This window comes from Pelmatolapia mariae, linkage group LG9 (genome assembly GCF_036321145.2).
Source record: "Pelmatolapia mariae isolate MD_Pm_ZW linkage group LG9, Pm_UMD_F_2, whole genome shotgun sequence".
Taxonomy (NCBI): Eukaryota; Metazoa; Chordata; class Actinopteri; order Cichliformes; family Cichlidae; genus Pelmatolapia; species Pelmatolapia mariae.
The window spans coordinates 3,812,114-3,835,636 of record NC_086235.1 but is presented as its reverse complement, the minus strand read 5'-3'; the positions used below and the strand labels follow the sequence as shown (position 1 = coordinate 3,835,636).

Genomic DNA, 23,523 nt, shown 5'->3' with positions numbered 1-23,523 from the left:
ATATTGAGAGGTCTTCCATCAGAATTAGCTTCATTAAACAAGTATGTGTCAGCATGCAGGGAATATGGCTCCGGCTATTTCTTGGCCCTCAGTCTACAAAACAGAAAAATACTAACAACATGACATCAGCATAATAACAAGACACACAGCATGTTTATGGTGCAGAGTGCAAAGATGCTGGATTAAATAAAGGATGCACAAGTAGTTACTAAATATGCAGTGTATGTATATATATATATATATATATATATATATATATATATATATATATATATATATATATATATATATATGTGTGTGTGTGTGTGTGTGTGTGTGTGCATATAGATAGATAGATAGATATCATATCATACTTTTAATCAGGTTTAAGAGGTTTAAGTGTCTGTAAGAATCTTGAAATTGATTTATTTTAAATTCAATAAGGTGAAGCACAAAAAGGATGAAAGCTTTCTGCAGCAACAGGACATCTTCTCAGAGAGAAAACAAGAGCCTTCATGCTGCTCACACAGACATGCAGATAGTTTGTTTAATTTAAAAAAGTCCAGCCCTGTTATAATACAGATGTTTCTGTGCACATGCAACATCTAGGCTTGCTTCTCTGCAAACACCGTCCTCCTCAGGGGTTCTAACCAGCTCCTGATGGGTGTATCGATGTAATCCCCGGGATGAAGTGGAGCCTGTTTAGATGCACAGGACAGATCTCCAGTCTCGTAAATGTGGATTCGTTCCAACCAGAGCATCAGTCAGACTGAAACAATCACGTCAAAGATCTGAAAACCAGAGATAATACAAAACTATTTCCCTGTCGTATAAATGGCCACATTTCATGTCTGTGTGAACCAAAAACTACATGAAACTTCATGATTTCTTCATGTTTTCCTGTGAGACGGGTCTGCACTGTGCACCTGCACCTGTCTAGTGCAGAAAAATTTGGTTTCATCTTTAAAAGAACTGAACTTGAAACCAGTTTTTCCAGATTATATTGACTCATCTGTTTACTTTATACATCATCATCATGTCTGAGTCCAAACTCTATCATCTGGCATGATTTTCCTTTATGTTAAAATATATCCCATATGTAATATTACATTTAACCTACACTCACTAAACCAGTGTCCGCATTCATCTATGTTTATTTGTCTCCATCTAGTGGACGACTGGATTTAATATAAACAGTTCACCCCTTTACCTTCAAATACAGGCTAGTACACTGAGGTGAAATGAGATGAAACACAAACTTTGTATTAAAATATTCACGGAAGAAGGAAAACCAACTTACAATTAACAACAAATAAATAAATCTCTGTGTCCAGTTACCATTCGTTCAGTTTTCAGAGTTAAGGTGGGAATATATTCACACAGACTGAAGTCAATAAGAGATCTCAAATCATTCTGTTATCATCTTCTATGCCATGGAGGTCGCTGCGTGCTGGCGACACTGCATGAGAGCACAGTTATAACTGCATGTATGTTATTACATGCGTGGGATCGATTTCATTCTAACGTAACATAAAGTGAAGTAGTGTCACTTTTCACTTTATGGAAAATTTCGAGGTTTTCTTCGGAATTTTACCTCCACCTCCTCCCCCAGCCCCTTATTGATTGATTGATTGATTTATTGATTCATTCGTTCATTCGCTGGCCATAAACCCACTGTACAATTATGAAAATGTAAGACGAGCCGAAGCTTTGTCTTTATCCTTCCAAATTTAATCTCGAAAACTTTGACAGTTTTTTTTTCTTGTTTTTAAAATATATATTTTTAACTTTCAGTAGTCATAACCCGCCATCACACTCCTGCGACAATAAATAAATAAAGTTATTAGATTTTACCCCGTCAGCTCGTTTGATTTATGTCTTGAACCTTCGGACATGTAGAGGCTGCCTGCTGTACTGACTGAATTGTGCGCAGTACTGATCAGCTGTAACCGGATGTGAGTGTTTCTGTGACTTCCTGTTAGGATGAAGGATGCTGGAAAGTGTCCGAGTTTCCTGCAGCTGTGTGTCCGCCATAGACTGCAGGCCCTTCAGACACACACACGCAGTCTGCCCGCTCGTCTCCGCCGCTTTGAGACGCACTTCATCCCGGAGGGTCTGATCTGAACACCGGGGAAATTGCTGGAGCTTCATCGTGGAGCTGGTCTCGGTTTATGGCCTGGGGTCTTCTAAAGGTAACCGAGCTGACGTTAGTCTGGATCCGGTGTGGCTTCGGATCGGCTCCTTATCTCTTTCGCGGTGCTTCTTTCCTCGGTGTCTCCTGACAGTTTGACCCGAGTAAGAGGAAACGAGCAGCCGAAGCACAGCAGCTGTTTTGTGGCTGGACTTAGCTTAGCCTGTTAGCAGAGGCTGAAGGTCAGCGCTGACCTCTGGACTGAGTTACTGTGATAACCTGTTTCCAGCAGCCGTGCAACTCACACACTGATTACCTCTGAGAGGCATCAGAGCTGCTGCTCACATCCCCACCACATCACTAACATCCCCAGCTCACAGGTGCAGGACAAAGGTGTGTGTGTGTGTGTGTGTGATTCATTGTTTACAAGGTTTAGTTTGTAATTGTAACAATCGGATTATGTAAGATGTATCAATCTGTTCAGCAATATTTTCCCTTTGATGAACTCACACATTCAGAAACTGATCATTTAGTCACAAACATATACACCTCACACCTGGCAATAAGGTAAATTACACACAGTTAACAGCTTATTAACACATAAGACCACTTTGGGCTAAAAAATGAACCTGGTATGTCTCCATAGCTTTCGAAATTCCTCCATAATCCCAATCGGCACGTTTTTCACTCAGGATATCACAATCATGACCACCTGAGTGAATTTCAGCCGATGAAGAATACAGACATTAAATTCTTCTCCAGTGTTTCAGTGAAATGCAAACCAAGGCACACTGGATTTAAGGCCACCAGTTTCCCTAATCTTCATAAAGACTCAGGCTTCTCATAGTTTTTATAGTCGGGGTCACTGAGTGTCTCAAGTTCATCTAGAGTTGTTGTCTTTCATCAGTGACGGTGCTTTTTGAAAGTACTGTGGCGTCAGTGTATGTGTCCTGTTTTAATGTGTGAGTTCTTACAGATCTGCACTGTTATGGTTAGAAATATGATTTATCAGCCTATTGGAGAGCTGTGTGTGTCTGGGGTCACGCCCTCACCATTTCCTGCACAGACTGAAGAAAATGCCCATCCTTAGTGTTGCACACCTGTCGTGGTGAAGCCATAATGGCTCTGTTGGCATCTTTGTATCACTGAAGATGATGTTGGTATCTGTTTAATGTCATTAGCCCAGGGAAATCAAGGCCTTGCTTTACTCTTCCAAACTTCGCCTTAGTGCCTGGACATGTTGTGTTATGCCTTTTTTTTGTGATAATATTTCCATTTATTTACCCCTAAAACAGCCTCTACTGATTCACACCGTCTTTGGGTAACATTTATGGATTTTCGGAGGTTTTTCATATTTCATCAGGACAGGGCTGGTCTAGTCCCTGGAGGCCCACCGTGATCACTAATATGTATTACACATATATGTTTAATTTTATTTGATTATTGATATAGACTTATAGTTTTAATCAGGTTGGTAAATTGTTCATGGCTAATGCTTGCTACAACAGTGTCTTGTGAATGTGAGGGCTTTGTGTCAGTTGTTGTTGGTACTGCTGTTGACGGTGCAGCTGCAAACATGTCGGTTAATTTGATGCTTTTACTTCTAGTTTCATTTTCTCTCTTAGCTTTTCAACTCCATCTTTTTTTCTTTGTCCATCTGTATCAACCACTTCTTCAACACTAGTCTCTGTTCTACAAGGTGCACCACTCAGGGAAGGTAGGGTGACTGGTCATGTTCAGAAATTTGATTGGGCAATCCAGTGTCAGTAATCAAAAAGGAACCAATAGGCTACTGTCGGTGCTTGTCGGGCCGATGCGCAGCAGGCTTTCAGCCCAGACTGTAGTGTGTATGATTATGACAAAGAAAAAAGAATTACATCGACCAATCGGCCCACGAGTGTGTCAGCCCACTGGTCAAATGCTGGTGTGCTACGTTACCAGTCCAGCCCTGCTTCAGGATGTAAGGAAATGCATGTTGGATGCTAACTGGTGACTCAGAGGTCTCCCAGTGTTTCAGACCTAAATCAAGTAAAACTAAAAGCAGAATTTCTTTTTCATTCAGAAATAAAATGGACTTTTTCCTTTAGTTCTTAAAGTTTTTAGTTACTATAACTTAGGACTGGTTCTTAAATAGAGCAGAAATCTGTTATCTGAGTATTCAAAGCACTTTCAACAACATGTCTCACACGTTAATACAAACACTGGAAGCATCAGGAGCAACTTGGGATTCAGTATTTTGCCAAAGGTTGTTGGTTCGACAAAGCCAGGGATCAAACCAACAACCTTCCAATTAGCAGATAAGCTGATCTACGTCATGCTGATAAAGTGAAATAACATTAATCGAGCTGAGAGCATGTCCCTTCTAACTTCTACTTTATATTTAACCTATCTCGTTCAGTGCCTGCCATTAGTTCAGATTTTATTTTTCGATGTCAGCGGTCTGCACTCACTCTTGTCCTGACTTTTAACTTCATGATCAAACCTGTTTGGGTTCATTTGAATGAGTCGTAACTGAATTAGACTGAGTTCAAACTGATTGTTGGCTTCAAATCTGGTTTCAGTCTCTATTTTGGTTGGCCAGTGAAAATCGAGGGTAGCCTAATAAAGATCTGTTTGATCTCAGGAAAAGACGAGTCTGACAGAGGAGAAGAAGAAGAAGAGGAATCCGATAGAGAAGAAGAAGAAGAGTCTTACACAGGAGGAATGGAAGAAGAGGAGGACTGTGAGCCACTGTGTGTGGATCCATCTGAGCAGGTAAGAAAAGTTTCACAGTAACATTTTATTGTTTTAACTGTCTGCTGCTGCCCTTTAAAACATATCCTCAAATCAAAATTCAATAAAGCAAAACAAATCTGAATAAAAATGGTTTAATACCTGCAGTAAAAACAGCACAGCAAATATATTAAAGGTCTCAGTGTAACTTTTGGTTTTTAGGACAAACGGTTCACCTTGGACAGGTCGCCAGTCTGTGGCAGGGTTTCTAACACTGGGTCCTGGGTTCCTCCTGGTGAACGTCAGTGCCCGGCCTTAGGTAGTGAGAGCATGCAGGCATTTCCTGGAGGATGAAGGAATTGATACGACTGACTGGCTCCAACGCTCACCTGACAGAATCCAACAGAGCACATCTGGGACGTTATGTTTTGTTTATGTTTATGTTGCACCTCAGACTGTGCAGGTGCTGATGCCATGGGCTAGATCTTGCAGGAGTTCCCCCAGGACACCGTCCATTATCTCATTAGGAGCCTGCCCCGACACTGTCAACCATGCATACAAGCACGTGTGGGCTGTACCAACTGCTGAGTACCATTCTGCATTGTCAGCAAAATGGACCAGCCTTCCACATCATTGTTTCACTTTGATTTTCAGGGTGTCTTTGAATTTAGTCCTTTGTAGGTTGATCATTTTTATTTCTATCAAATAATGTGGCATCCTTTCATTCTTAGCACATTACCCAGTCCCTGTCAGTGTCGATATTTCCCTTCGATATCTGATCTGTTTATTTATCTGAGAACTCCTAACACAACAGCAGATTCTTGAATTTATTTAAACTTCAATTTTTAAAACTTAAAGACTTTGTAGTGTAAGTTTACTCCATCTCTGCATTTCACTGACTGCCTGCTTTTTGTTTTGGGTTACTGCAGGAGGAAAAAGATGAAGATGGATCAAAACCTGACTCCTGTCAGGAAGCTGACAAGTCCTTCACAGCAACCGGAAGTGGAGATAAATCTCACAGATGTGACGTGTGTGGAAAGACTTTTGCTCGGATCGGGCATTTTAAAACACATCAGCTGATCCACACAGGAGTTAAGCAGTTCATATGTGAGCAGTGTGGAAAGTCTTTCACTCGGATGGGTCAGTTAAAAGCACATCAGGTGATCCACACTGGAATTAAACTGTTCAGCTGCGACCTGTGTGACAAGTCTTTTTATCGAATGGACAACTTAAAAGCGCACCGACTCCTCCACAGTGGGCTGAAACCATACAAGTGTGATGAGTGTGGGAAGAATTTTCCCACCACAAAACATCTCAGGACCCACAAATACATCCACACGGAAGTTAGGCCATTCAGCTGTGATCAGTGTGGAAAGGCTTTTAAATTCATGGGGGAGCTAAAAAGACACCACCTCATCCACACGGGGGTTAAAGCATTCAGCTGTGATCAGTGTGGGAAGGCCTTTACCCGGATGGGCGAGTTAAAAGCTCATAAACTGATCCACACTGGAGTCAAACTCTTCAGATGTGACCTGTGTGGAAAGTCTTTTATCCGGTTGGATCACTTAAAAACTCATCAGCTGATCCACACTGGAGTTAAGCTGTTCAGCTGTGACTTGTGTGGGAAGTCTTTTACTCGAATGGACAACTTAAAGACACATCAGCTCACCCACAGCGGACTTAAACCCTACAGGTGTGATCAGTGTGGGAAGGATTTCACTTGTAAGGGGAACCTGGTTACCCATCAGCGCACCCACTCTGGAAGTAAACCATATAACTGTGACTTCTGTGGAAAAGCTTTCAGCCTGCAAAAGACTCTAAGAACACACCAACGCATGCACACCGGGGAGGACGTGTACTGCTGTGAGCAATGTGGGAAACCTTTCGTGCAGTACTCCCACTTAAAAGCCCACGAAATTACCCATACTGGAGATAGACCACACCGCTGTGATGAGTGTGGGAAAGCCTACAGACGCATTAGTGATCTGAGAGTCCACCAGAGAAACCACACTGGGGAGAGACCATACAAGTGTGACCAGTGTGAAAAGACGTTTAAGTCTTCGGATGTCCTAAAACGACACCAACAGATCCACACCAGGGAGAGGCCGTTCAAGTGCAGTCAGTGTGAGGTAAGTTTAGTTAGTGTAGTTTCAATTTGGGAATGTTCAAAACAAGAAAGTCATTAGATCTGCTCTGTGAAGCTCGTCTTTTAGATTGAAACACTTGTGTCAGCTGAGAGGCAAAATTCTCAGCCTCTCAGCTGAGGTCAAATTTCACCAGTCCAACTTTGTCCACTTCTAATACAATACCAACTGATAGTTTGAGTGTTTGTATCTGGATATACAGAGTACTGTTCCAGTGCCAGCTGTCTCTTCATACTGAAGAAGTTTGGATGTGTAAAACAAAATGAAAAATGTCTTAAACTTTGTAAAAGTTATCTGGAATTTAGTACCTAACTAATCAATGACATAAAGTCAATGACACTATAGAGTATCACACAAAAGTGAGTACACCTCTCACATTTTTGTAAATATTTTGATATATCTTTTCATATGACACTTTGATACAACATAAAGTAGTCCGTGTGCAGCTTGTATAACAGTGTAAATTTGCAGTTCTCTTTAAATAACTCAGAACACAGCCATTATTGCCTAAGTAATGTGAGTACACCCCTAAGTGAAAATGTCAGAATTGTGCCCAATTAGCCATTTCTCTCCGTGGTGTCATGTGACACATTAGCTTTACAAGGTATCAGGTGCAAATGAAAACAGGTGTGTTGAATTTGATGTTATTGGTCTCATACTCTCTCATACTGGTCACTGAAAGTTTAACATGCCACATCATAGGAAAGTATTCTCTGAGGATATTAAAAAAAATAATTATTACTCTACATAAAGAAGGCCTAGGCCAGTGGTTCTAAAACTTTTCACAGTGAGTACCACCTCATAAAATATATGGCTCCTAAAGAACCACAAAGTTACATTACATTAGTATAAGCATTTACCATGAGCGCATGAGTGTTTTAGACTTTGGAACAAAGTTGATGTCAACAGTAGTACCAGCTGCCTCAAACACAGTGGTGGTGTGCACTTCAGCATCGTTATTACTGTGAACTGAAACTTACTCAGCTTTAATCTTTGAACAGATCTGGATGCTGGAGTTTTAGGTTTTTTGCTGAAATTGAAAGTTTCCTTCCTTGGGCCAAAACACACAGTAGCATAGTTTGTATATTATCTTTTCTGAATCGATCATGATCCCCTTGGATACAAACTTTCATAGTTGACTCCGACTTGAAGGAGAGTTTATGGCAGCAGCACTAGTCACCATTTTCCACATGTAGTTTTTTATGCTATTTGTAGTTTTTCCTGTGGTTGTGGACTTTGTTTTTCCTTTTTTTCTTCAACACGTAGGACAGATGAACATTTGTAGCTCTATTCTGCCCCCTTCAGTTCTGAAAGCATTCACCCCGCAGCATACAGTACATCCAGAAACAATACCATCCCATTTTCAGAATTTTGGTATCCAATGGCATCATAAGTATTGGTTCTGGTGACATGTCTAAGTACATCTATCTGTCACATAAAAAACACTCAACAAATATCAGTAGGGGTCTTTTGGCAGAAGTGATCTTTATTAATTCCCAGACTTACGCAGTCTTTGTGTCTTTATCTCACACACAGAGCGGTGACGGTGGACCCAGTGCTGAGCCCTGTCAGCACTACACCATCGTTAAACCGTACCAGTGTGACCAGTGTGGAAAACCCTTCAGCAGCCAAAGAACTCTACAAAGACACCAGCGTATGCACACTGGACACAAACTGAACTACTGCAAAGAATGTGGCAGAGGCTTTCCCACACCGAGTGCATTAAAACGCCACGAACTTCTCCACAGGACTAAAAAGCACGTCTGTGACCAGTGTGGGACGTCATTCACGTCTGCCAAAGGCCTGCGACAACATAAACTAACCCACGTTGAGGAAAGCATTCATATCCAGACGCTGGAAGAAAAGCTTCTCGTACTCACATCATCGTACACATCGTGAACACAGCTGTGCTGAAGACACCCGTGATCACAGCGTGGGAAGAGTTTCATAATCACTAATGCACTGCTTCACCGCGTGCAACAATATTCACTTCACAGGGCTCTAGACTAACTTTTTGCCATGGTTGCTCTGGTGCGCCTAACTTTTTTTCTTAGGTGCACCAGCACAAAAGTTAGGCGCACCCAAATTTTTCAACCACATTGCTTAAAACTGCAGTTTTACGTGTGCACTTTTTTGGGGGGAAAATTGCTGTCCATACAGACAATATTAATTTGTAAATGATTAACTAACAATCTTGGCAACACAAAGTTCTTTATTTGGAGCACAGTTCTACTAGAAAGATGAGTTACTGAAAAACTGCTGGTGCTTAAAGTGCTGTGGCACTCTTTGGTAATATTGTAGACAATGTTAAACTTAATCATCACAACGGCCTCCTCTGACGACCTGTTTGCTGCTGCCTGCCGCTGAAAGGCAGTGGGGAGAGGGCGACTTGGGCAGTGCATTTATCACCACATATAATGTGTTTTCTGGATACACTGTGCTTTTTCAGAAAGCCGAGAAAGAGAAAGCTGATTCTGATGCGTTTGGTCCGCGCTCTGTGTTTACATCTTTGTGTGGAATCCATTTACCTGCTCTCATTTGCTGTTTGGTGGTTGTTGAAATAGTTTTGTGAGCTTTAACCTGATATTCTGACGTTTCTGGCAAAATATATTTATATTTAAAAGTCGATTCAGGATTTAATAATTCGATATTGCTTTATTCAAGCTACTCACCTCTCTCTATCTGCCTGCACTTTCAAATGTACACACGAAGTATTACAGGAATACCTGGACCACGGCCAATCAGAGACGTCCTGCCCCTGACTATCTCTGATTGGTTTAGACCACGATAGGGGCATAATGTGTGTCGTTGAGCACATGGAGACTTTCAGAGTTGGGGAGATTTTTTTTTTTTTTTAAATTTTACTCGAAAAGTTGGTTGCACTGGTGCGAACTAGGATTTTATTTTATTTTTTTGTTGCACCATTGAAAAATTTGGTCGCATTTGCAACCAAATTTGTCGCACTCTAGAGCCCTGCTTCATTATCTTCTCTATGCAAACATCAGCATGATTGTGCAGAGCAGAAGATCATTTCCAATCATCTGTGAGAACACAGGACGACACACAGTGCAGCTGAAACAGCAGGAAGACCTTGTCTGGTTCCCCAAACAAAACAGGGATCAGGTTTCACAGAATTTGTTTCAGACAAACAAATCTGCTCCGCGATCTGATGAAGCTGCTTCTGGAGTATTTATATATATATATATATATATATATATATATATATATATATATATATATATATATATATATATATATATATATATATATATATATATATATATATATATAAAATGTTCTGCCTTATATTTTTTCTAGCCTGTGTAGGATATTTGATATTTAATCAGCTTTAATATAAATGTGGAATTATTATAATTTTTGTTTTTTGTCTTATGTATATTACAGTGACAGATGCTACATGTACACATACTCCCTGTGAGCCAAAGGCTCAGACTTTAAACACTTTAAACACACAAAAGTTGAGTCTGTTCATCTGGCCGGGCGTTTTCAGTGGGAGAAATGTTTCGTCACTCATCCAAGTGATTTCTTCAGTCTGAAAACACTAAGTCCAGATCCACAGAATCAACTTCATGGGATTTTCTTATCTGGATGATTGAGCATGCATCAGGACACATCTCAAACAGCCAATCATAAGAAAGCTGACTTAAAGGGGGAGGAGTAAAAACAGCAGAATACTACAGACGTAATATGTGTGAATAGAAATCTATGAGAGATCGTTATGATGCCAAAGAGACCCAAACAGCCAGACCAGGAAACAATCATGACATCACGCTGACACGTTTGTAGATTTAAAATCAGAAAGCAGCAATAATGATAATGATAAACAGCAATAATAAAGCTGGTGACTCATCACTTTTGTCATGTCTGAATTCAGATCAAAAATTCATTCTGTAAATGATGGCTGGAGTGTTTCTCCAGGTGAAGCTGAAAGTCCTGATCCAGCAGCTTCAGCAGATGGACTAGTTTGTTGGAGTTTATTTTTGCACAAGGATTTCACTTCAGTGAGGCTTACCTGTGCAGGGCACTCATCCAGCTGTTGAGGGTTTTTTTTTCTCCTGCTCTGCTGCGCACAGCTGGAAACACTGTGAAAGTCGACCTTGAAATGGAGCAGGCGGGAAGCGTCCTACACGCGGCTTCAGACACTTCAATAAAGCTTCACTCATCTTAATTATGAAGACACAGCTTCAGCATCTTAAGTTTAAAAAAGTCACTTTAAAGAAAAAATGTAATTGATGTCCATCTTGGACTCTTGAGGGTTCTTCCCCTGAAATGGGACACAGTTTCATTAATTTCCCTCAAATTGCATGGCTTTTAGCCTCATGTCTATCATATAAAGAACAAGATTACAGTACATGTCATTTTCCCAGAACTTGCTGGTTAACGCACCCTCAAAGTCGTGACTCAGAGGTGCTAATTCTCATCTCTGCAGGAGTCAGAGGTCATTATTTGATGAAGCCAGGAGGACCTCATCATCCACCAGAAACAAAGAACTGATCCTGAGACCACTGAAGTGTGCTGCCCCTGCACCTTTGCTCCACATTAGTGCTGTCAGTGTTAATCTCGTTAAAATGACGTTAACGCCATAACTGCATTAACGCAGCAAATCTCCGTTAACAAGCTAACCACACTAACGTGTTGACGCCGTGCAGCCCCACGCATGGGGCGATCCGCGATAACTCGTTAACGGTGATTTGCTGCGTTAATGCAGTTATGGCGTTAACGAGATTAACGCTGCTAGCACTACTCCATATACAAATTCTGTCCACGATCAGTGGACAAAGGGCTGAGCAAGCACCGACTGAAAGTGAGTCTGATTATTGGTAGCTGAAGGTTGTTAGTCACTGCTATCATTTTCATTTATTGGCCCATCACCAGTTGAAGCCTCTCAGTGTCACAGCTTTGCTGCAGCTGCTCTCTGTGCCTCTAAAACTCTTTAAACCGGTGACACAGCTGCCATCGTCTGAGTCCGGCATAAATCAGTGGAAACACCTACTAAACCACTAAAGCTGCTGAGGGGTTCATGCATGATTAAGAAGTAGATCCAGACCTCGCACTTAGAAGTATTTACTATATGCTATACCAATATTTATCAGAGGGTCTTTTTCTGCACACGGCTGCTTTCTGATCAAATCCAGCCACAGTATCTCTGTAGAACATCTGTAAGAGCCACATCGGGCATTACAGCACCGACTGAGACCAAAGGGAGGGTTCAGCTGTAACATGCTGCCTGCTTGTTTATGCATTAGGCTCTGTTATTATATTATTAGAGTATTGCTGGACTTTTGACCAAGAGCAGCTAACACAGTATATCTGAAGTGTTTTTAAGGGTTTTATCTGGACTCAAACTCGTCCGGGTTTGTCATGTACCGCTGATATTCCAAGGTCGGGCTCAGCCCCGCGTCGTCTTCTTGCGTTGGTTGGTGTTCTTGTCTACTGGACAATCTGCAATGCTGACAAAGGAGCACGAACCTGAAGGAAATTCTCAGTGAGGCTGAGATCAGCTTTCAACTGATTTCTGTTGAAAGCTGATGTTGGACAGACTGATTTAGACTGAAGTATTTTCATCATTCTTCTCCAACTGAAGACAAATATATACTAACAATGTGTGACTATTTAGCCTTTAAAGTATTTTCTCTGTCAAAGGATGTAAGTCCTGCTTGAAGTTTGGAGTGATGTCTTTTTTTTCTCTAAGACACAAAAAGTGTTTTTTCTGCATTCAAGTAAATGCATATCAACAAAAGACAGAACCACCAGAATAAAAAAGGAGTTGGGTTTTTTTTTCCGAATTCTTTCCACATGAGTCTGCGTTCTCAGTTCAGTTATTAAAAGCAAAACAGCTGTAACACGGATAGAGGTCTAAATAAAAATACCACGTTTTTCAGGCCACATGTTGTAGATGCAAGGTTTTTATGTTTATTGTGCAGATTTGTGCAACACATTACAAGATGTATAATTTCGATGTCCTAAACACACCAGCTGTAAATGTAATACCTACAGCAAATTTGGAGGGAAAATAAGAAATTCTAAGACTTTTGACTTTAAGTTCAAATTGTTGCCATCTGTGCCACTGAAAATGGTTCATCTGACTTTGATTGCAAACATGTTTCCATTTGTCACTTCAGTCTTTACTCTAACATACAGGAAGATAGAGAAAGAACTGGAAAATTAATAAACTGAGAGGAAATGTGTCCGTGTGGTCACATTCATCAGCAGATGGTTCGGTTGGTTTATTTGTATTTGGAGCTACATTTGGTTTGCATTCAGCAGCTCATCCATCTTAAAATGAAAAACTTTCCATGACAGACAACAGAAACATTCCAAACAGTGGAAAGATCAATTGTCCATCAGTCAGTTGGATTGCATCATCAAGAGACACAACACTACAACTGCTTAATAACGTGATAACTTTTTTTATTGGTTGATGCCACTGTAGCTACATCTGTCTCATATATACAGTCTATCACAGAATTAACTTTTATAAAAAGCTCAGCAACATGGCTGTGAAAAAAAATGTTTTTCTTGCTCTCCCCTGGTGGCTCGTTGGTCTAGGGGTGCCTTACAGTTCAGGTAATAACGTTTTTTTTTCCCCTGTGGTGAAACTACTGATTCATGTATGAGGACAATACAAAGGCACACTCATACAGTTTTACCTACAGTTTACACAGCTATAAGTAAATAACATAACTGCATTCAAATACAACTTCTCTACTCACACTAACCAGAGACACTGAAAAATAAATTGTCAGAAATTAAACTATTACTTTAAAAAATGCCCAACTATTGATAAGCTGCTAATTATAGACCAACCTCCAACCTTCCTTTTATCGATAAAGTTCTTGAAAGAGTCGTTGTAAAACAGCCACATTTAATGACAGCGATCAAAGCATGCTGCAAGTATCAAAGGTACTGTACAGTAGTGCACCACATCTAGATATGATCCAAACGATCTACAGGGTGGGCCATTTATATGGATACACCGTAGTAACATGGGAATGGTTGGTGATATTAAAGTCCTGTTTGTGGCACATTAGTATATGTGAGGGGGCAAACTCCTCAAGATGGGTGGTGACCATGGTGGCCATTTAGAAGTCGGCCATCTTGGATACAACTTCTGTTTTTTCAATAGGAAGAGGGCCATGTGACACATCAAACTTATTGGTAATGTCACAAGAAAAACAATGGTGTGCTTGGTTTCAACGTAACTTTATTCGTTCATGAGTTATTTACAAGTTTCTGACCACTTATAAAATGTGTTCAATGTGCTGCCCATTGTGTTGGATTGTCAATGCAACCCTCTTCTCCCACTCTTCACACACTGATAGCAACACCGCAGGAGAAATGCCAGCACAGGCATCCAGTATCCGTAGTTTCAGGTGCTGCACATCTCGTATCTTCACACCATAGACAATTGCCTTCAAATGACCCCAAAGATAAAAGTCTAAGGGGGTCAGATCGGGATACCTTGGGTGCCATTCAACTGGCCCACGACGACCAATCCACTTTCCAGGAAACTGTTCATCTAGGAATGCTGGGACCTGGCACCCATAATGTGGTGGTGCACCATCTTGCTGGAAAAACTCATGGAACGTGCCAGCTTCAGTGCATAAAGAAGGAAACACATCATCATGTAGCAATTTCAAATATCCAGTGGCCTTGAGGTTTCCATTGATGAAGAATGGACCCACTATCGTTGTACCCCATATACCACACCAAACCATCACTTTTGTTGTTCCAACAGTCTTGGAGGGATCCATCCAGTGTGGGTTAGTGTCAGACCAATAGCGGTGGTTTTGTTTGTTAACTTCACCATTCACATAAAAGTTTGCCTCATCACTGAACAAAATCTTCTGCGTGAACTGAGGGTCCTGTTCCAATTTTTGTTTTGCCCATTCTGCAAATTCTGTGCGCCGATCTGGGTCATCCTCGTTGAGATGCTGCAGTAGCTGGAGTTTGTAAGGGTGCCATTTGTGAGTAGCTAATATCCGCCGAAGGGATGTTCGACTAATGCCACTCTCCAGTGACATACGGCGAGTGCTACGCTGTGAGCTCTTGCTGAATGAAGCTAGGACAGCCACTGATGTTTCTTCATTAGTGACAGTTTTCTTGCGTCCACATTTTGGCAAATCCAACACTGAACCAGTTTCACGAAACTTAGCAAGCAGTTTGCTAACTGTAGCATGGGAGATGGGTGGTCTCGTAGGGTGTCTTGCATTGAAATCTGCTGCAATGACCCGGTTACTGCGTTCACCAGATATCAACACAATTTCGATCCGCTCCTCACGTGTTAACCTTTTCGACATGTCAATGGCTGTGAACAAAGAGAAACTTGTAAATAACTCATGAAAGAATAAAGTTACATTGAAACCAAGCACACCATTGTTTTTCTTGTGACATTACCAATAAGTTTGATGTGTCACATGGCCCTCTTCCTATTGAAAAAACAAAAGTTGTATCCAAGATGGCCAACTTCTAAATGGCCACCATGGTCACCACCCATCTTGAGGAGTTCGCCCCCTCACATATACTAATGTGCCACAAACAGGACTTTAATAACACCAACCATTCCCATGTTATTATGGTGTATCCATATAAATGGCCCACCCTGTAGATCAGGCATGTCCAAAGTCCGGCCAATTGGCCCGCGGTCCAGTTTTAATTGGCCCGCAAGTAATTTTATAAATTGAATAGAATATGGCCCGCACTTCAACTTTTGCTTGAGTGTATTGCACTTCTTAGTTTTAACACCAGGGGGAGCTGCTGTTGATCAAGGCAGTTGCTCCACCAAAAAGGACAATCACAGAAGAAATTTACCCCAAGTTACTAAACATGGCAGAACCAAAGAAGCAAAAGATAGAAAGTGAGTGCAGAAAATTTCAGACAAGGTGGGAGAGTGAATATTTCTTCAAAGAATTCAAGGGGAAGTGTGTCTGTTTGATCTGCACTGAAACTGTGGCAGTTATGAAAGAGTATAATGTACGACGTCATTATGAAACCAAACATCAGGCCTATGCATCCTACACTGGTGCTGAGCGAGAGCAGAAATTACGGTAAAGCAAATGCTAGCTCTCCTGCGGGGTCAGCAACAGTATTTTTTTTGTGCTCAAATTGTCCAGAAAAAGGCTCCAATAGCAGCTATGAGGTCGCCCAACTCATCGCAAGACATGGCGAGCCTTTTTCAGATGGAGACCTCATAAAACACGGCCTCGTTAAAGTCACCGAAATAATGTGCCCGGAAACAGTGCAGGACTTCAACAACGTCAGCATGTCCAGAAATACAGTTGTGCGACGCATTGAAGACTCGTCAGCCAACATTAAACTGCAGCTGTCTGATAAAGCTGTGCTTTTGATTTTTACTCCATCGCATGCGATGAGAGCACCGATGCCACAGACACCGCACAGCTGCTAATTTCTTTGCGGGGAGTGGACGAGAGCACGAACACTTTAGGTGAGTAAAAAAATGTATTCCACAGTACCCGTGTGTTAATGTGCAGGTACACACGCCGACTCACAACAGAGGACACACTCTGGACCTGGTCATCACCCATGGGCTGTCCACCAGTGTGTCCTCTGTTGTTGACTTGGCTGTCTCTGACCACTACTGTGTGTTTTTTAACATCACCGGTTTTATTCAGCGGGAGACCTCGGTGCGAACTGTGAGGAGGCGCTATCTAACCTCTGAAGTGGCTGCAAATTTTACCAGGGTTTTAGACGAATGCCCCCCTGTGATTCTAGCTGCACCCTGTGATTTTATTTTTAATCATTTTAACCTCAAACTGAAGAAAAGCCTTGACTCCGTTGCTCCACTCACCACCAAAAAGATTAACGTAAAACATGTATCACCCTGGAGAAACGAAGAAGTCAAAAAACTCAAAAGAAATTGCAGGGCAGCAGAAAGGAGATGGAGGAAAAATAAAAATGAAATCAACCATCAAATACTTTGCAAGCAACTTAAAATTTACAATAATACACTAAGGAATTCAAGAAATTCATACTTCGCCAAAATAATCAGTAATAACAAAAATAATCCCAAGGTCCTCTTCTCCACCATAGATCACTTATTTAACCCTGATTTTAACAGCTCCCAAAGACCCCCCACAGACTCACTCTGCGAGCAGTTTGCAGACCACTTCAGGGGAAAAATCCGTGATATGTGATATTTTATCTTCTCGTGATATGATTTTAAACACATCTGAAGGCTCGATTGTACCTGAGGAGACACTGGACAGCTTTGTCCTGGTTAATGCTGAGAACCTTAAGAAAGTTTTCTCCACAGTGAGACCCACCACATGTCTTTTAGATCCAATCCCCTCTTCACTTTTTAAAACACTTTATGGATTTTTTGAAGCTGAGCTTTTATACATGATGAATTGCTCTCTTCAGTTGGGTGTCTTCCCTACTGACTTTAAAACGGCGGTGGTGAGGCCCCTTCTGAAGAAGAGCAATTTGGATTGCAATGATTTTAATAACTACAGACCTGTATCCAACTTACCATTTTTAAGTAAAATTTTAGAAAAACTTGTTTTTACTCAGATTAATGATTTTTTGAATGATAAACAGATCCTGGAGATATTTCAGTCTGGATTTAGGGTGAACCACAGCACAGAGACGGCTCTCCTAAAGGTTTTAAATGATCTTAGATGTAACTGGGACTCCCAGAAGCTCTCAGTCCTGGTGCTACTGGATCTAAGCGCAGCCTTTGATACAGTAGACCACGCTATTCTTTTAAACAGACTGAAACACATGGTGGGCCTCTCTGGTGCTGTACACAACTGGTTCACTTCCTATCTCTCAGACAGAACTTTTATGGTGTTTATGGATACATGCTCCTCTAAGATCCATAAAATGACATGTGGTGTGCCTCAAGGGTCGGTTTTAGGCCCTGTACTTTTTAATTTGTATATGCTCCCTCTTGGCGGTGTCATCAGGAGGCATGGAGTGAACTTCCACAGTTACGCTGATGACACTCAGCTGTACATCTCCGTGTCTCCTGATGACACCAGACCAATGGATGCCCTTTTTAACTGTATTCTAGATATAAAATCTTGGATGGCAGAAAACTTTTTACAGCTTAACCAGGACAAAACTGAAGTTTTAATCATCGGTCCTGAGGCTCAAAGAGAGAAACTCTTGTCTAAATTACAGGCATTTTCACTATGCCCTTCACTACAAGTGAAAAACCTGGGTGTTATTCTTGACTCTGAGCTTGGTTTTATCCCACATATTAAACATGTAACCAAAATTGGATTTTATCATCTAAAAAATATAGCCAGAGTCCGCCCTATTCTCTCTCGGGCCAACACGGAGATGCTGATGCATGCTTTTATTACCAGTCGCATTGATTATTGTAATGCCCTGCTCTCTGGTCTCCCCAAAAAGAATATTTCACCTTTGCAACTTTTGCAAAACTCTGCAGCTCGTGTGCTGACGAAGACCAGAGGGCGGGCCCACATTACACCGGTTTTACAATCGCTGCATTGGCTCCCCGTGTGTTTCAGGATTGATTTTAAAGTTCTTTTATTGGTTTTTAAATGTCTTAATGGTCTTGGGCCTTCTTATCTCTCAGATTTGCTTTTACCATATGAACCCTCACGGACCCTGAGGTCCTCTGGTACTGGCCTTTTGACTGTCCCTAAAGTCAGGACACATACTCACGGAGAGGCAGCTTTTCAGTGGTATGGTCCTCGACTGTGGAACAGCCTGCCGGAGGAGCTCAGGGCCGCAGAGAACGTTCATGTTTTTAAAAACAGGCTCAAGACCCACCTTTTTAATTTAGCTTATAACTAACGCTTATTTATTTTATGCTTATTTATTCTATCCTGTTATTCTATTTATATTATTAATTTAGTTTTACCTAATATCTATTGATTGTATTCTTATTCATTTTTTATCTTCTTACTCTGTTTATACTTATATTTATATTGTATCCCACTCTTATTTATTTTATCTTTTTATCCTGTTTATATTCTTATTAGGTTATATCTCCAGTGTTTCCTCGGAGGGGGCTCTCTGCACCGGGGCTGTGATCGACCGTGGCTGCTGGGGCTCTGTGGATCCTCTCAGCCTGGCTGGGGGGCTTCTTTGCCGCCCTCCTGCTGTGTGCCCAGCCTGGAGGCTGCGGTCTGTGACCGGCTCCCGGTGCAGACGGCTCCCTGTGATAGTGTTTCCTCACTTGGCTAATGCGTACCCAGCCCAATTTTACTCTTTAAGTGTGTGTGTGTGTGTGTATATGTGTGTGTGTGTGTGTGTGGGGGGGGGGGGGGGGGGGGGGGGTGTATCCATGACCGTTTCTGTTAATGAGAGTGCGGGGGATGAGTGGGAGGGTGGGGTGGGGTGGGCTGCTTTTAACCATGTAAAGCACTTTGTGCTACAGTTTGTTTTGTATGAAAAGTGCTTTATAAATAAAGATTGATTGATTGATTGACATGCTTCAAATATCAATAATGCGCATCAATTCTGTCACTACCCTGCTTTTGCGCACCACTTTCTTATATAACTTAAATAACAAACTTGAAATTTACCTGTCCTATTTTTCCCTTTATTGTTTTTTTCTCTGTGCTGTAAATCTTCTGTCTAAGAAGAAATCTGAGGCTGCTGTTCTGAGAATGAGCTACCAAAGCTTTTTCTGAATAAATCAATAAAGATCCATTTATGGAAAGCTGTGATGAAGGCAGTTTTGTCTTTAATTATATTCAACAATATAACACATTTGACCACTTTTAAGTGATTTTTAATACAGTAAAGTTAAGGTTATATACCTAATTTCTAGTAAGTGGCCCAGCCCCTCCTATATTTTTATGTATGTGGCCCTCAGCGAAAAAAGTTTGGACACTCCTGCCCTAGCACAATCTAAACAGGCGAGTCATAAAAATATGAAACGACCAATAGGTTTTATCAAAGCAGAAATTAGTTATAGTAAGCAAAACTGATTTTTAACCTTATTTTACTGGTAGGAGCACACATGAAAAAACTTCAGAAGAATTTAATAAATTCACGTCAAAAATACATTTAATTTTTTTCTAATTCAGATTTAAATCTTTCCCCAAATATGGAATAAAAATGTAGAAGTGTGGGATATTTTGAGTTTTCACTCATCTTCTTTTAAATTAAATACATTTCAAACACTTACCAGCTCCATTACTCTTCTTGCCGCACACTGTGAAAGATTATTATCAATGTGCAGTACTTGTGCTAAAATCCAGTGTGGGTTCATTGGGGATTTGAACCCAGGACTTCTCTCATGTGCCAAGGTCACACCTGTCACATCTGCAGCACAAGGAGCAGGAGTCCAGTTTTCAGACAGCCTGATCACACAGATCCAGAGAGAACCTGCATCTGTAAATTCCCCTGTCTTAAAATTGAAAGAGACAACTTTTACCCTTTAAGAGTAAATAAATCTGACAATACTGTGTAGTTTATGATTTCATAAATGTTTCAGCAGCTTTTCACACGTGTGGAAAGACATGAGTGAAACTTTGCTTCATACTATGAGTGATGAGAAACTGACCCAGCTTCTCTACAGAAACACAGAGTTATTATTTGTACTACACACACACATTCAACATCATGCAGATAATCTAGATCAGTGTGACTGCACTTTGTTTTCCTTGAAGCCCACGTTAATGTGTTGTAACAGTAGCTGGCATTTCATGTTTTAACATATTAATTCAATATAATTATCTTTATTTAATTATTAATATAACTATCTATTCTTATGCTAATCTTTCACCAGTTAAAATATCCGGTCTTTAAGTCTGATGTCATTAGCCATGTCTGGGCCCAAACTCCACGGCAGGTCCCAAAGTCAAATGATCACTGCAGCATTACTGAGAGCTGAAAAACTGTCTAAATTCTTTCATCTATAATAAAATAAATAGTGTGGCTGCTCTACCAGGTGTAACTATTAAGTTTAACATCCAGGCATCCATGAAAATGGAATTTATGACATTAGAGAGTTAGCTCACTAGCTTCCATCTAAGTATAATATAGCATGTTGTCACTGAGGGATTTATGAAACAAATTAAAACGTACAGCTCTGCTATCACTTCCAACATAAATGAAGACAGGAAAGTAAAAAGCAGTGACGTTTGTAGGGTTACTGAAGTTGGGCTAGCTGGTAAGATGTGCTATGTGAGCACTAACGCGACAAAGCTATGTTAGCATAACATAAACAGTAAAGCTGGAGGACTTTTTTCTACTCAATAAAAAGTTAACGTAAGTGTTCCCAATGGTTGGGGGGGAAATGCAATTGCATGGCAGGATACTGTAAATGGACAAAACGTCAGTCAGGAGAACCACAGAGATAATCCATCCACAATACGAGGTTAGTCATTAATATACTGCTGCATGGCCTTACATCGTAAGGGTTTAAAAACTGAGCTTGGGGAAAACGCAGCGTTTTGAAAACGCTCTCGAAATACAATTGAAGACGGTGCGTTTGTGTTGCAGTGTGGACAGTGAAAACAGAGACTTTCTGAAACAATTATATATTTTAGTCATGTGATAAAGTCATGTGACCAATTAAACTAAGGTAGCAGAGGGCATTACACAGCAGTTATTGTGTTTGCTCTCAATTTTGACAGCCCTATTAAACTGAGCTTTAAAATGATTAGCGGTAATAAATATACATTTACATATACATATACCTCGGACTTATTCTAAATATGGTAAACTAAAAACTAATCTGTGTTGGCATTTTATTTGTTTTTCAGTTTATTTGTGAGGGAAGGCAGCCAAGAAAACAGCCAAGTCTCCTCCTCTGATAAACCTCCATCTGATAAAGGTTCATCTGACTCTGACTGTAAACAATTTTTCATTTGTCACCTCAGGCTTTACTCTGAAATACAGGAAGGGAAATCGTGGCTCAAATAATTACCTATGAAACCATTTCTTTATTTTTCACGCCAAACTGTTTTGTAAGACAAACTTTACAGAGTTCATTGAATACAACTAATAACTTGAGCTTTCACAACAGAGCAATAAAAAAATCCAAGAAATTAAAAACAGAAAATAATAAAATTAATCCGTGATTAAAATCCAAAATGATGAAACTCCAGCTGGATTATTGTAATGGTACAAATCAATGTTAATTACCTCCTAATACTCATAACAACAAATCAAAGTGTTCTCTTTGAGAAATGTAATTTCTCTCATTTAATATACAATAATAATAATAAGTCATGAGGCCTCTAATTATCAGTGTTAGCTGGTTATCAAAAAAAAAAGCAAATACTGCACAAATTCAATCTTTAAATGTGTATTCAACTTATGGGCAAGGGCTGCTGTAGTATCAGTTCTGTATAACAGATACCATTGCCACATAAAAATTAAAGTACTAAATTCTACTAACGTTTTGATGCATGCTCAATCATCCAGGAAAGTAAATCTCCAAAAAGTTGAATCTGTTCATCTGGACGTAGCGTTTTGTGGGAGAAACGTTTCGTCACTCATCCAACAGTGACTTCTTCAGTCTCAGCTGACTGCAGGTTTCCCCAATCTTATAAACAGTACATTTAAATAATGACTGAAACCAACCCACTGAAGGAATGAGCTGGGAGGTCAGTTCCTTAATCTTAATTATGCAAATTCTCATGACCATTGATCAACAATCACTGATCAAACACCACCGATCAAAGAACACTGATCAATGGCCATGAGTACCATTCACAGAGAGTTGGGGAATGGCTGCAATCACAGCATTGTAAGATGGTGAAAGATGTACCCTTATGTCCCCTCCTCGATTCAGGGATGGTCTTTCCATTTTCACGTATATCCCTATTTTCTGCGAATGGTACTCATGGCCATTGATCAGTGGTTGTAAGAAAAGGAAAAAATCTTGGCGTAGATATCTATACTTGCAGATTCATGAATTTAACATCCAGGATTATTCACTGTCTCTTCAGATTCATTGTGATCCAGTGAATTCAGTTCTGCATGATCACGCTGATGTTTGCACAGAGCAGATAATGAAGTGAATGTTTTTGCATATTAGTAACAGTAAAACTATTTACAGCGTGCGATCGTTTGTGTTTGGAGTATGAACTGAGATTCTTGAAGCTGCTTTTTAACTCCACTGTGACAGAATTCATGTTTTTTTAATTCACTTGATGTGGGGAAGCTTCTCCCACATTCTTTGCAGTAGTTCATTTTGTCTCCAATGTGTCTACGTTGATGTCGTTTTAGACTCAGTTGCTGACTGAAACTCTTTCCCACCACCACAGCGATGACAGGGTTGAGAACTGGATCTATCTGTGTCGCTCTGCTTCTAAACAAAGACACAAAGACAGTGTAAGTCAGGGAATTCCTTCAACATTTTTATCCTGAATGTTGCCTGAAATAAAGAGCATCTCTACCAACGTCCACATTTTACTGTTTAAATTATAACACTCAGCTTACTGGGCGAAAATGACTCTTCATTTGTAGGTAATCTACTTAATGGGAAGATTGGTGGTTAAACCCCTGGATGCTCTACTCTGCATCCCACAAGATACTAACCCCAAGCTGCTCTCCGATGCATCCATTGGATTGTGAATGTCAGAT

The 23,523-nt window shown here is 40.5% G+C and overlaps 2 protein-coding genes across 3 annotated transcripts in view; one reads left to right on the top strand and one right to left on the bottom strand.

The window, feature by feature from the left end:
* Positions 1–1,965: 1,965 nt before the first annotated feature.
* Positions 1,966–10,147, top strand: LOC134634819 (gastrula zinc finger protein XlCGF46.1-like). Of its 2 annotated transcripts, none has more exons than XM_063484222.1 (4): positions 1,966–2,171; positions 4,734–4,864; positions 5,752–6,951; positions 8,503–10,147. In XM_063484222.1, exons 2-4 carry the CDS (start codon positions 4,814–4,816, stop codon positions 8,863–8,865), a joined length of 1,614 nt encoding a protein of 537 aa, XP_063340292.1. In that variant the 5' UTR covers positions 1,966–2,171; positions 4,734–4,813; the 3' UTR covers positions 8,866–10,147. The 2 variants fall into 2 exon arrangements, with proteins under 2 accessions (XP_063340292.1, XP_063340293.1); XM_063484223.1 differs by having other exon boundaries at positions 1,967–2,171; positions 5,045–6,951.
* An 11,805-nt stretch (positions 10,148–21,952) lies between these two features.
* Positions 21,953–23,523, bottom strand: part of LOC134634811 (zinc finger protein 665-like) — a gene marked incomplete at its 5' end in the record, with an annotated part of 28,936 nt that continues 27,365 nt past the window's right edge. Inside the window, one exon of the mRNA XM_065471698.1 lies at positions 21,953–23,248. The remainder of the gene's footprint in view (positions 23,249–23,523) is intronic.

What these genes read in the sequence shown, in the direction of transcription:
- LOC134634819 (XM_063484222.1), top strand. Translation starts at nt 4,814, where the DNA reads ATGGAAGAAGAGGAGGACTGTGAGCCACTGTGTGTGGATCCATCTGAG. An exon ending in GTGTGGATCCATCTGAGCAG is followed by an intron (nt 4,865 to 5,751) that starts GTAAGAAAAGTT and finishes GGGTTACTGCAG; the next exon opens with GAGGAAAAAGATGAAGATGG. An exon ending in TCAAGTGCAGTCAGTGTGAG is followed by an intron (nt 6,952 to 8,502) that starts GTAAGTTTAGTT and finishes TCTCACACACAG; the next exon opens with AGCGGTGACGGTGGACCCAG.